We start from the raw sequence: 13,903 nt of genomic DNA, 5'->3' as shown, positions 1-13,903 counted from the left end.
TTAAAGTAATTGCGTAACAATTTCATCCATGTTGACACACTTGATCAACAATTAACACACAACAATCAATCAACCTATTCACATACATATGTTTTGTTTGGATCCTTCATTATTCAATAAAAGTTATCATAATTTTGATGGTATTCATTATTTTTAGAAAAGAAAAATTCAAAAAGGAAAGAAAATCATATACACGCATATGCCTATTGGTTATAGGCGCGAATTTAAGCCATAATCATTCCATGCCATAAACTATACTCCGTATATATGATTAGTCCGTATTATTATTAATTTGATACCAAAATAGGATAGGATAATGATCATACATGTTGTACTAAATTAGATTGAAACATAAATAAGCATTGTCCACAAACAAAATAATGTGTTTAGGCCCGGGTGTTTATTTTTAATTAATACTCCGTATAAAAGAAACTTATAAGCCCTAGAAAACTCGTGCGTTTCTATCAGGCGATCAAGTTACTCCTGTCCAGTTCCGGTGATAAATCCATCCTAGCTGTTGGAGTGTGGAGACATTTAAACAAAACTGGAAAAAGTGTCACTAAAAACTGTTTCAACACTTGCACGGATTTTGCAGATTTCGGTAAGTGTGAAACAGAGAAAAACAGATCAAAAACAGAGCAAATTGATTGTGCGCGGTGAAGGTGCGCGGCGCGCTCCCTGCGCGCACTAGAGAAGTTTTGATCAGAAGGCTTGCTCGAAGTTTGGGAGTGTGCACGGCGCGCACGATGTCTGGCAGCAAGTGGGCAACTTGCACACATGGGATCCGATCTTGATTGATTCTCCTTTCACTTTAGGTGCTTAGTGGGTTGCTTTACACCACTAATTGTGGCTGTGATCATGTCATTAGTGGGTGTAAAGCATGGCTAGTTGGTTTATCTTTCATGATTACTAGCACACTTGAAGATCAAGTTGTAGTTTGGTTGGTTTCTTATTTGCTCTATATATAGAGCTCATTCATAGTCATTGTAACACACCACTCTCAAGTATTCAGTAATATAACAATCTCTTGTTGGTCCGTGGACTAAAGCAATAACAACGATTGCATATAACCACGTTATATCTTGTGTCGTTCTTACATTTTCGCATTTATTATCTTTCGTTCATTAAGTGGGTTGAGTGATCTTGATAGTATCACTACTCGGCTAGTAATCTTGTAGAATTACTAGCGTTGTTTGGGTCCTAATATCCTAACAACTGGTATCTAGAGCACAAGGTTTTGTTAAGGGAACGATGGCGGAAGATGGGAAGTTTAGAATCGACCGATTTGATGGGAGAGACTTTGGCTTTTGGAAGATGCAAATTGAAGATTACTTGTATCAAAAGAAGCTACACCAACCCTTGTTAGAGACCAAGCCCGAAAGCATGAACGATGCCGATTGGACGCTTTTGGATCGTCAAGCTTTGGGTGCTATTAGTCTTTCACTTGCTAAGAACGTTGCATACAACGTTGTGAATGAGAAGACGACGTTTGCTTGCTTGAAAGCACTCTCTAACATGTATGAGAAACCTACAGCTGCAAATAAGGTATTTCTCATGCGTCAATTGTTTAATACTAAAATGAAGGAAGGTACGAGTGCAACTGATCATATCAATGAATTTAATAATATCGTTTCAAGACTTGAATCGGTAGAGATTAAGTTTGATGATGAACTAAAAGCACTTATCTTGCTTTCATCATTACCGGAAAGTTGGTCGGGTACGGTTACCGCGGTTAGTAGCTCTACGGGAACTACTAAGCTAGCGTTTGAAAGAATAAGGGACTTGATTCTTGGTGAAGATACTCGTAGGAGAAATTCGGGGGAATCGACATCCGGTTCTTTGTTAAGTACCGACAACCGGGGTAGAAAATTTGAACGCGGTGAGAAGAAGGGTAGGAAGAAGTCTAAGAAGAGGTATCCATCGAAAGATAGAAGTGAAGTTACTTGTTGGGGTTGTAATCAAAAAGGGCACTTTCAAAGGAATTGCAAAAATGGTTCCACGAAAGGTGTAAACTTGGCCGAAGGGGAAAGTGATGATGCACTTTTGTGTAGTGTTGAAAATTCTATGGAGTCTTGGATTTTGGATTCGGGAGCTTCGTTTCATGCTACTCACATCAAAAGCATGATGAAGAATTATCGTTCATATCAAGGCAAGGTGAGATTGGCGGACAACAAGCAACTCAACATAGAGGGCATTGGAGATGTTGTTTTGAAGACTACTGTTGGTTCTAATTGGACTTTGAAGAACGTAAGGTACATTCCTAAATTGAAAAGGAAACTTATTTCGGTTGGTCAATTAGATGATAAAGGTAACGCGGTTACTTTTGAAAACCGCCAATGGAAGGTGGTTAAGGGTAGTAGTATTGTGGCTCGTGGACATAAAAGGGGAACACTTTATATGGTTGAAGTGTTTGATGAAGACACGGTGGTTGCTACGGTTAATGTTGAGTCCGAATCAACTCTATGGCACCGAAGACTCGGGCATATGAGTGAGAAGGGTATGAAGATGCTTGTTTCGAGTGGGAGAATTCCGGATTTGAAGAAGGTAGAACTTGGGTTTTGCGAACCATGTGTTTATGGGAAGCAAAAGAAGGTGACTTTTGGGAAATCAGGGAATGCACCTAAGTTGGAGAAATTGGAGCTCGTTTATAAGGATGTGTTTGGTCCATCTAATGTAGAATCACATGGAGGTTCTCGTTATTATGTCACCTTCATTGACGACTCCACTAGAAAGGTATGGGTTTATTTTCTTAAAGCTAAATCCGATGTATTTAATACTTTTGTGAAGTGGAAAGCTATGGTAGAAAATGAGACTAACTTGAAGGTTAAGTGCTTGAAGTCGGATAATGGAGGAGAATATGGTAGTCTTGAGTTTAAGGACCATTGTGCAAAGCTCGGTATTAGAATGTTGAAAATGGTACCGGAGACACCGCAACACAATGGGGTCGCCGAACGTATGAATCGTACGTTAAATGAAAGGGCTAAGAGTATGAGACTACATGCCGGTTTGCCTAAAATGTTTTGGGCGGATGCGGTCAATACGGCGGCTTATTTGATAAATAGGGGACCCTCAACACCGTTAGGTTTCCGAATTCCCGAGGAAGAATGGCAAGGCAAGAAGGTGAGTTATGGTCACCTTAGGATCTTTGGGTGTAATGCATATGTGAAGACCAAAGATGCGGATAAAGACAAGCTTGAAGCTAAGTCAAAGAAGTGTATTTTCATAGGCTACGGGTCGGATGAAATGGGCTATCGTTGTTGGGACAACGAAGCTAGAAAAGTAATTCGTTCGCGAGATGTTACTTTTTATGAAGATTCGGTCTATGGCAAACCGGAAACGGGGAGTCCTAAACCGAGTCAAGTTACTTTTGACGATGTTTCTATTGATGATCTTGCAGGTTCTAGTGGGAGTTTGGGAAACAATGAATTGCCGAATGACGGTGAGGTGTCGGGAAATGCTAATGATGGGGATGATTCGGAAAGCGGTGATGATTCTGAACATAGTGCGAGTTCTAGTGATGAGGAGGTTACAAATGAAACCGGTCCAACCATTTCGGTTAATCCTACACTAAGACGTTCGACTAGAGTGCCCAAACCTAATCCTAGGTATTCTCCATCAGCAAACTACTTGCTCTATACCGAGAATGGTGAACCCGAAAGTTACTTTGAGGCAAGAAAAACAAAAGAATCCATACAATGGGAACTTGCCATGAAAGAAGAGAAGGGATCACTTGAGAAGAACAAGACTTGGTCACTAGTGAAGTTACCTCATGATAAAAGGGCATTGCAAAGCAAATGGGTATATAGAATCAAGAATGAGATGGATGGCAAGAAAAGGTACAAGGCTCGTTTGGTAGTCAAAGGCTTTCAACAAAAGGAAGGGGTTGACTACAAAGAGATATTTTCACCGGTAGTTAAAATGACTACTATCCGTTTGGTACTTTCTATGGTTGCATCCGAAGACTTACATCTTGAGCAACTAGATGTAAAAACTGCATTCTTACATGGTGATCTTTTTGAAGAGATCTACATGAGGCAACCCGAGGGCTTTGAGGTAAACGGTAAAGAGAAGTGGGTTTGTAAGCTAAATAAAAGTTTGTATGGATTGAAGTAAACACCTCGGCAATGGTACTGGAAGTTTGACGAGTTTATGAAGAAGATTGGTTTCTTAAGATGTGAAGCGGATCACTGTTGCTACTTGAAGAAATTCAAGTCTTCTTACATAATCTTATTGTTGTATGTTGATGACATGTTACTTGCAGGTTCAAACATGTCCGAAATTAACAAGTTGAAGGGATTACTTTCCCGAGAATTCGAGATGAAAGATCTTGGCGGTGCTAAGCAAATACTTGGCATGAGTATTGTGCGTGATCGTGTGAAGGGTACTCTATACTTGTCTCAATCCAAATATATTGAAAAAGTAGTAGAGAGGTTCAACATGGAAGATTCAAAGGCTCGTTCTATGCCTTTGGGAAGCACCTTAAAGTTATCGAAAAGTCAATCACCAAAGATGGAAAGAGACAAGAAGGATATGGAAAAGGTTCCATACGCATCAGCCGTGGGTAGTATTATGTATGCCATGGTTTGTACAAGACCCGATATTGCTCAAGCAGTGGGAGTTGTAAGTCGTTATATGTCTAATCCGGGAAAAGAGCATTAGGAAGCGGTCAAATGGTTGCTTCGTTATTTGAAAGGTACTTCTAATATGGGATTGTGTTTCTCCAAAAACAATCTTATACTTAGAGGTTATGCGGATGCTAATTTGGGTGGATGTGATGATTCGGGGAAAAGCACTACGGGTTATGTTTTCACAATGGGGAAGACGGCGATTAGTTGGTTATCTCGATTGCAAAAGAGTGTTGCTTTGTCAACCACCGAAGCCGAATACATGGCTATTGCGGAAGCTTCTAAAGAGCTAGTGTGGTTGAAGAACTTCTTAGGCGAGTTGGGTAAAAGACAAGACTATTGCGTCTTGTATTGTGATAATCAAAGTGCGGTTCATCTTGGGAAGAATCCGGTGTTTCATAGTCGAACGAAACACATCAAGATAAGGTATCATTTTATTCGACAACATATAAATGATGGCACTTTATTCTTGGAGAAAATCCTTGGTACAAAGAATCCTGCCGATATGTTTACTAAGGTGGTTACGACCGAAAAATTGAGGTTTTGCATTACCTCAATTGGTCTTCTCATGAATTGATGAGAGAAGACCCCAGCTAGAGATGTGAATGGTGTTACAAGTTTAACAAGTAGTATTGAAGACCTTTTATCGAAAGTCTACTCATTCGAAGTATGTGTTGAGCGTGCTTGTCCCAAATGGTATTTGGCGGTAATCGAAGGTGGTTTAATGTTCTTGGTAAATTCATTGATATGAATGGAGCTTGTTCAAAGTCTCCAAGTGGGAGATTGTTGGAGTGTGGAGACATTTAAACAAAACTGGAAAAAGGTAAATTCATTGATCGAAGGTGGTTTGCAGATTTCGGTAAGCGTGAAACAGAGAAAAACAGATCAAAAACAGAGCAAATTGATTGTGCGCGGTGATGGTGCGCGGCGCGCTCCCTGCGCGCACTAGAGAAGTTTTGATCAGAAGGCTTGCTCGAAGTTTGGGAGTGTGCACGGCGCGCACGATGTCTGGCAGCAAGTGGGCAACTTGCACACATGGGATCCGATCTTGATTGATTCTCCTTTCACTTTAGGTGCTTAGTGGGTTGCTTTACACCACTAATTGTGGCTGTGATCATGTCATTAGTGGGTGTAAAGCATGGCTAGTTGGTTTATCTTTCATGATTACTAGCACACTTGAAGATCAAGTTGTAGTTTGGTTGGTTTCTTGTTTGCTCTATATATAGAGCTCATTCATAGTCATTGTAACACACCACTCTCAAGTATTCAGTAATATAACAATCTCTAGTTGGTCCGTGGACTAAAGCAATCACAACGATTGCATATAACCACGTTATATCTTGTGTCGTTCTTACATTTTCGCATTTATTATCTTTCGTTCATTAAGTGGGTTGAGTGATCTTGATAGTATCACTACTCGGCTAGTAATCTTGTAGAATTACTAGCGTTGTTTGGGTCCTAATATCCTAACACTAGCTTACTGGAATTTTGATATCAGTATCTTCTTACTTCTGGTGAGTAATTTTATAACTGTAGTTCTTAATAACTGTTTACGTCTATAATTATAATTATGGCTTTTTATATCATATGGCTTATAATAATACGGAGTAATACAGTATACGTATTTTATTAAGTTATAATTCAGAATTAACGAGATATATACAGTGGCGATTTTAGGATGAAAACTAAATGGGGTCCCGAAATTCCAGCACTAATTATATTTAAATACTATTTTAGTGGTTGTTTACCTTTAAAAAAAACTACAAATTCGGAAAATATATAACGTTCGAGTAGCAAAATTTGGTCATCTCCTATACATCTTAAAAGAAAAACTATAAATTCGAAAAATATATGGGGTCCTACATATAAATTTAGTGGTGTCCTATACAAGTTAAATGATATTTTCTACAAAAAAAAAAAACTTTCAAACTAGCGGTGTCTCGTGACTCCACGGGTCGTTACATAAAATATCGCTTGCAAATTACAGAATTTTATTTACTTAATTATAAGGTTCTTATTATCAACAGTTAATTGTTTTATTATCTAACTATACAAATACAATCTATTGTATGTATCTAACTATACAATTTATTGTATGTATCTAACAATACAATCTATTGTATTTATTTATTTATTTATTTAATTTTTTTTTTAAAAGCTCTATTGTATGTATTTTACTTTGAAAATCTCTGTATTTAGTTCTATGTACTTGAAATTATTTCCATCGAAATCAAATATGTTTCCCTCTTGAGGTCATAAATACACTGGATGTCACTAAAGTTGTATATACTGTACAAAATTTGTAAGTGTGATACTTGCAAAAGATTTATTCAAGTAAAGTTGGATACGTTTAATAGCACGTAATCTTATTTTTAATGTTTAAGAGTATGGAACGTGTTTGTTTATTGTTATTAAAAATATTGAGTTGGCATCTAAAATGTGACAATTTTTGTTTATAAATAGTAATGCAGACTTGTGCCAATGGTTCTTCCAGTTTAAGCATCTTATTAACTTTTTATTTGCATTGAAGATGCTTAGTGTCTTTGAATATTGGCTCATTAATGCTTAAACTTAGATAATATTACGTTTGAGTTCAACTAACATTAACAATTAACAAGATATCATTATAACAGAGCATTAAGTAACTCAAAGAACCTGATCTATACACGGAACATTAAAAAATTGTTATCTGTAGTGCACTTAAATTATTAATTATGCACCACTTATATATTTTTTTTTCTTTCTCCTCAGGATCGATTTCCGGGAAACATGAGTTTAAACAAAGTTGCGAAAGCAGAATCAGGTTATGCTAATAGAGAAAGACTTCTAGGTTCCTCTGCAAATTCCAAGGCTAGTACCTCAAAAACGGGCACCTCACATAAGGTAGATGGGTTAAAAAAATCTTCATCGAAAACCACAACGTCATGGAATGCATCCTGTAGCAGATATTTATGTTCTTTTGGTGGTTCAAAGTCAAAACTTTCTGACCCGGAACAGATCAGCTTGGTTAAGAAAAAAGAGACTAGAACCCATGTCACTGATTCTGTACCTAGGTTGAAGATTGTAAAAGAATCATTAAAAAATGACTCGAGACCTTCGAATAAGTCAGTATCTGTGTCTTCTCACAAAGTTGGGAACGCGTGCAGCATTAAAAAGGATATAAAATCCGGTTAGATAACTTTTTTGTATTGCTTTCTTTGTCTTGTTTGCCTTCTAGGCTTTTAATACTCTGTTGTACTGTTTAGTCTAAGTTTTCTTTTCATTTTGCAACTGAACAGATAAATTAAAGCAGAGTACCTCATCCCTATCGGGCAACAAACCACCCGTACCCGTTTTGAAAAACCCGAAGGACCCTGTAATCCATAAACAAAAGAGTACAGTTTGTGTAAATCAAATCCCAAAGCATATTCCATCATCTGATTTGAAAAAAAGGGTTGAGAAATTTCAAGATTCTGCAGTTGCTACCCAAAAGGGTAAAACACATAAAACAGATGGAGCTAAAGCTTCCATGGTTACTACTTCGAAAAAGTGGGTCCCGAAACCAGCTCAGTTGAAAGATTCTCAAATTGGTACGCATAAGAGTGAAGCTAAAACGTCTGTATCTAAAGTTCATGCAGTACCCGTAACAAAGATTGCTCCCACAAAGACTTCGACTAGGGTTCATGATAAGGACCAACCTTCATCTAGTCGTTATCAACCTCACTTAGATGATGACCCAGTTTATTATATCAGATGGGACGGTATGTTTTAATAGATAACTGTATGGACTTTTTTGTCTTGTTGTTTGCTTCTTGCTTAACCTTTCATTGATGTATGAGTGCTCATAGCAATAAGTTAACATCTTAGAAATGTGTGGCAAGTTGGGCAGGTTGGGTAATAGGTGAAAACAGAATTGAGTTAAAACAAGTCATATTTTACAGGTATTGACCTGCACATATTGTATCGGTGAAGAATTATTACAATTACAATAGTATAAAGTTTTAGAAATAAAACTGATTTTGGAGGTTGCATGAATTTAAGATAAGATTTTGGGTCAGTTCCACTTTTAGCGAAATTTGTCTTGTTTGAGATTAAACAAGCCTAAATCGGCCTATTTAGTAGGTGTATTGAATCTGCCACATCTTGTTGATATGAAAATGATAAGAACTAAACATGCATTAATTAAAGGAAATTAGCTTGTCCAGTAAGTATCTAAATGACTTGCAAAATTAAGAGCATGTCGGAATTTATTATATATTTATATCTATGTATATATAAGCGAGAGTTTACCTATATGTTATTTGTACAGGTGATGAGGAGGAACCTGAGTTGTCTGGTCAGAACTGCATGTTATGTGAAAAGGATCTTTCATGTTCGCCACATGAAAACGCTTATGAACCTCATGAAGGTGATGCATACGAAGATGATGAATATGAAGATGATGAGTACGAATTCGATATTCATTTCAAACCGCAACTTCTTCCTGCTGTAGATATTTTGCCATGTGGTCATGCCTTTCATTCTGAATGCTCAGGGCAACTTATACTTGATGAAAAGTCTACTGATCCCCAATGTATTTTCTGTTTGAGCATGCTTTGATTTTATGTTACTTTACATCCAAACCGTTTTAGTCTTGTGTGAAACTCTGTGTGTGTGTGTGATGTGGAAGTGCATAAACATGACTACATTCTCTTGTTCATTTGCTGAAACTTACTATTCTTGGAGATAGAAATTATTACCTACTGTTATGTGATACTCCGTATTTGATTAAATGCCTTTACTTGTCTAACTTTAATTTTGTATCCTGAAACCGTAAAACGAAACATACATGTGTAATTGACTCATTAATAGTACTTGAAGGACTTTATTAATCACAAAAATTGTAAAACGACTCTATCGTCGTGCATGAGTTTTGATTCGACGTCTGCAAGAGATCAATCTGTAGAAAGATACAACGCCAGTTTGATGATTTCAACCAAAAACAAGTACTGATTTATATTTTCATATTGCGCATATAGAATTTTGGACAAGAACCAAACCAGCTGATAGAATCTATAGGTATTCACAAAACTACCAAATATCAAATATCCAAAAAGCATAAAACTACTTACATTAGAGACAGCTAAAGTCACATCCAAACAATAGCTAGTTTAAAAAAAAAAAACCGTCTTCTTTGGCAGCAAATGTTCTAAGCATTGCAAATGACCAATAACCTATTATATACCAGATCAAATTTGTAACACGATACACGCTATTAAATCCGGCCATTTGCTCCATACTTACTCCTTCAAGTTGATTCCGTTTAAGGATTTATAATCTCGCCATTTCCAGACGGATCAAACAAAATCTTGGGGAGGGATGCAATTCTGGGAAGATTATACAAGAACTCAGTATAAGAGTCACTCCTTCGCATACGAAAGTCCTCGTTGCCTGACGTGATCTCAGATATTGGATTACAATTGAAGCTAGAATAATCGTTCCCATCATGGCAACCATTAACATGATTCTGATTCATCCTAGCATCGGGGTTATGATACTCATTTTCAGCCTGAATAAGATTGCATAGTGAGTTGACTTTTTTCATAACACGCGCTTCATCTGGTTCCATGCTCATTTCTGTATCGTTCAATAGAATTTGAGAAATGTTATTGATCATATCATTTTGGTCGACTCCACCCAAAACATTATCAAAATAGGGTAAAACTCGAGCGGGTGAAATACAATGTCCAGTGCAATTTATGATATCAGATATCGTCGACCTGGTTCTTTGAGGGTTCAAAGTCATGACCTGCCCAATAACCTTAGACCCCTCGAAACTTGAGCTTTCTCCATGGACATAATACTTCATTAAATCTCCATGAGTGCCCTTGTCCTTTATGCTAGACAAAGAAAATCCTTTAGACAATCCTAGCTGGTTCGGCCCATAATTATACAACACATTTGGAGCTTGAATGCAAGCTTTTTGTGAAAATCGTAAGTCACGAGTTATGTCTTCTTGTTGGCTAAAAAAGTTAAGCCGTGTATCACATTGGATCAGTTTTTCATAGTGCTTGTTTAGCACCCCTTGTGAACACTGTAGATAATGTTCCCTGCACAAAATTAGCACATATAACAGTACTAAACAATTAACTTCCAGTCATTGAAAAAAGTGTTCAAACGTTTAACAACTCATCAAGCATAATCCAACTAATACGATAGTTTATGTAATGGAATTTTAAGCTACATAATCTACATAAAAAAAGGATTACCGATATGTGATTGCTTCTCCACCAGTAAAATCACAAGTTAACTGCCAAACAGTGTGTTTTCTAGGTTGAGGATCAGTCTCTCTGAAGAACATTGGCTGTCTACCCAGCTGATAAATTACAACATATAGATCTGACTGATTAGTAACCAATGTATAAAGTATAATTAACCAAAACGATGAATGAAGGAACAAATATATACCACAACAGTCAAAGAGCCAGGCCCATTATCTGGACAGTTCGCCTTCAGTCCCACTATGTCCGACCATTGAATTTCTATCTTGTTCTTTAGCCCACCATCCAGAACTTCCCATACTAGCTTATGTTTTGCAAAGTAACATTTTGCCACTAAATCGCCTTCACGTTTCGACACATACTGCAACAAGGACATCTCATCTCAAGGACAATATTCAGTTAACTTTCAAAACGAAAAAGGTTACGAAGTTTTCCCTGTTTGACTTACCCGGGAAGGCAAATAATTTTAACTTTGATGAACGCGGCCTATCTGGAATAGTCCGTGACTATTTCCTAAACTTTCCCTAGTCAACCTAAGATTTGAACCCGCGACCTCCCACAAGAAGTTTAGGTCCTAACCATTGGGGTATTTCAAAACTAGAGGTGGTAATACGGGTTGGTAATTGGTCAAAACGGATAATTATGAGTACAACATACATACAAGTCAAACCATTCTTGTCCAAAATATAGTTATAGATTGTCACAAAATGATTACTAAGATTATATATTAATTTAACAGTAATCTATCTTTTTATAGAAAATTAGTATATCACCCGTTTCTTTAAGCGAATATTTATTGATTTTACCATTTTGAACTGTTCACCGAGTTGTCCAATGAAGCACACCACCCGGGTTCAATTCCAGGCTATGCCAAATTGTTCAAAAAGAGAGTATGACTAGAGGGTGCGCATAATGCGCAATTCATCCAGTACCAGGTCTCGCGCTCGGGGGCTTGATTACCCGAGGTTTTACTTTCTATGAGGGAGTCAATGTGCTCCTTTATAGAAGGGTTTCATCGCTTACCAAAAAAAAAAATAGATGCTACATTACAAACTGTATTCGATCAAATAGTAACTGCTTTTAAAACGTACCTCCCAATTCCCGATCCTTAAAAGTACAGCCGGAAAATTAGACGCCTTTAACTTATCAACAGGATCAGAGCTCTCGGGCCTCTCGACTTTTTCCTTAGCATTTTTCTTTTGAGAACTTTTATCAGTTGGCGAAGTACATTTGCTCGAATTGGCTTGGTTTATCCTTGCTTGAATCAACTCCAACAAAGATGGACTCTTCTTTAGGTTCAAACCCAACGGACTCGGTTCATTCAGCGGGTTGTAATCAGAAAGTGAGACTGGTAATGCCTCACTATCCAGGCTCCACTGCAAATCAGTAATCAGTATATATGGTTAACCACCCATGCTTGATTAATTAATACAGTGATTAATTTGTTGCTGATTTAAATACCATACATGATCACCTAAATTTTAACCCTTGCAGTTTCTTATCCAATCAATATAATTTCATAAAGCAAAAATACAACCTATCCAGATTTTGGCATTGAAGTAATACCAATTAAGTATGACTAGAGGATGCAAAAAATAAAAGTTTGACAAAATCAATGACATAAGCACACAAAAGTTGGCCACAAAATCTATGTTTATTTTGTAAATTCATACCTCAGTCCAAATACCACTAGCAAGTAGCAACTATATTAAAGCCCCGTAAATTAATTAGGGATTATATATCGGGAGGCCAACATAGTTTATTGTTTAGTGTTTCAAGGTCACTCATAATTGTAATGATTTCATAGGTCATCCAAGTTTATATTTTCATGTTTGTAAGTCACCCATATTTGAAAGTGATTTTATAAGTCATCCAAATTCGTATATTGTTACATATATTCAAAATCCGGCTAAAAATTCTTTGAGAAAATATGAAAAACAAAAATTGTCTTTGGTAACATCTGATCGTTAATGTTAATTAAGCAAGGTTATTTGTGTTTTTTTTTTTTTTTTTTTTTTTACATTTTTCTATTAATATTTAGCCGATTTGATAAACAACGCAAGAAATTGGATTACGTGCAAAATTATTTTCAAATACGGGTCACCTATAAATACGAAAAGATAAATATTGATGACCTACAAAATCATTTTCAAATATGGATAGCGATAAATTTGAGTGCCCGATATATAATCCTGATATGATTTTTCTATAAGCTTACATTTAATTGTTATACACTTTAATAATCATCATTTAAAAGCAATATATAACCGTTACTTATCACACTTTATGCACATTAGCAATAACCTAAAAGGGATAACCTAAAAGAGTTTGTATAGGAGAAGGAGTAATTATACTCCGTAATAAAAAAATACAAACAAACAAAAGTAAATATGTGAAATAAATAATAAGCCCTAATGTGATATTTATGACCTCAAACTTAGTACTCAAAACCTTATTTTTCACAAACACATCAGCAAAAAAAGGCCACAAAAAAACAAATCACCATTATTTATTCAGAAAACATTATACATGTGAATCATAAACACACAAAAAAAAAACTAAAATTAATAAATAAAATTTTAAAATACCTCGTTAGCTGTTTGAGAAGACGATGGTTTCCAGCGTTTCTGATCCCGCAAGACGAGTTCACTCTCATCAGGTTTCATCGAACGCTTTTCACCACCCATCGCCGGCATTGTATTTTCCGACCACTGCCACGTGCTACCGTTCATGTTATCCGGCCACATTGATTGAATTATGATAAACAAAAATAATTAAGACAATTAATATTTAATTATCGACAGACTGAGGAAAACGAGTGACTGAAATATAGAAGGTTAAATATATGTATGGGGGGTGGGGGTGTTAAATAAGCCCTAGATTCGATCAGAAAAACATGCGAATTAATCGAGTTATTTGCGCGTGATTCTTTAGAGAGTCTAAGGAGACTACAACAGGTCTGACTAAGACTCCAATCATCGTTTCTATTTATACATGAAGTTGGAGTGTCAAAATTACTGAAATGCCATTATATTTTGA

General features: G+C 36.6%; 1 protein-coding gene across 1 annotated transcript; it reads right to left on the bottom strand.

Moving 5' to 3' along the window:
- Positions 1-9,906: 9,906 nt before the first annotated feature.
- On the bottom strand, positions 9,907-13,611 carry LOC139871376 (uncharacterized). Its single transcript, XM_071859093.1, has 5 exons — positions 13,453-13,611; positions 11,956-12,240; positions 11,052-11,225; positions 10,853-10,959; positions 9,907-10,693 (listed from the first exon to the last, which is right to left on the bottom strand). The coding sequence occupies exons 1-5, from the start codon at positions 13,609-13,611 to the stop codon at positions 9,907-9,909; spliced, it is 1,512 nt and encodes a 503-aa protein (XP_071715194.1).
- Positions 13,612-13,903: the final 292 nt, after the last annotated feature.

This window comes from Rutidosis leptorrhynchoides, chromosome 10 (genome assembly GCF_046630445.1).
Source record: "Rutidosis leptorrhynchoides isolate AG116_Rl617_1_P2 chromosome 10, CSIRO_AGI_Rlap_v1, whole genome shotgun sequence".
Lineage (NCBI taxonomy): Eukaryota > Viridiplantae > Streptophyta > Magnoliopsida > Asterales > Asteraceae > Rutidosis > Rutidosis leptorrhynchoides.
The sequence above is the reverse complement of the archived record's forward strand: the minus strand, read 5'-3'. Positions and strand labels throughout refer to the sequence as shown.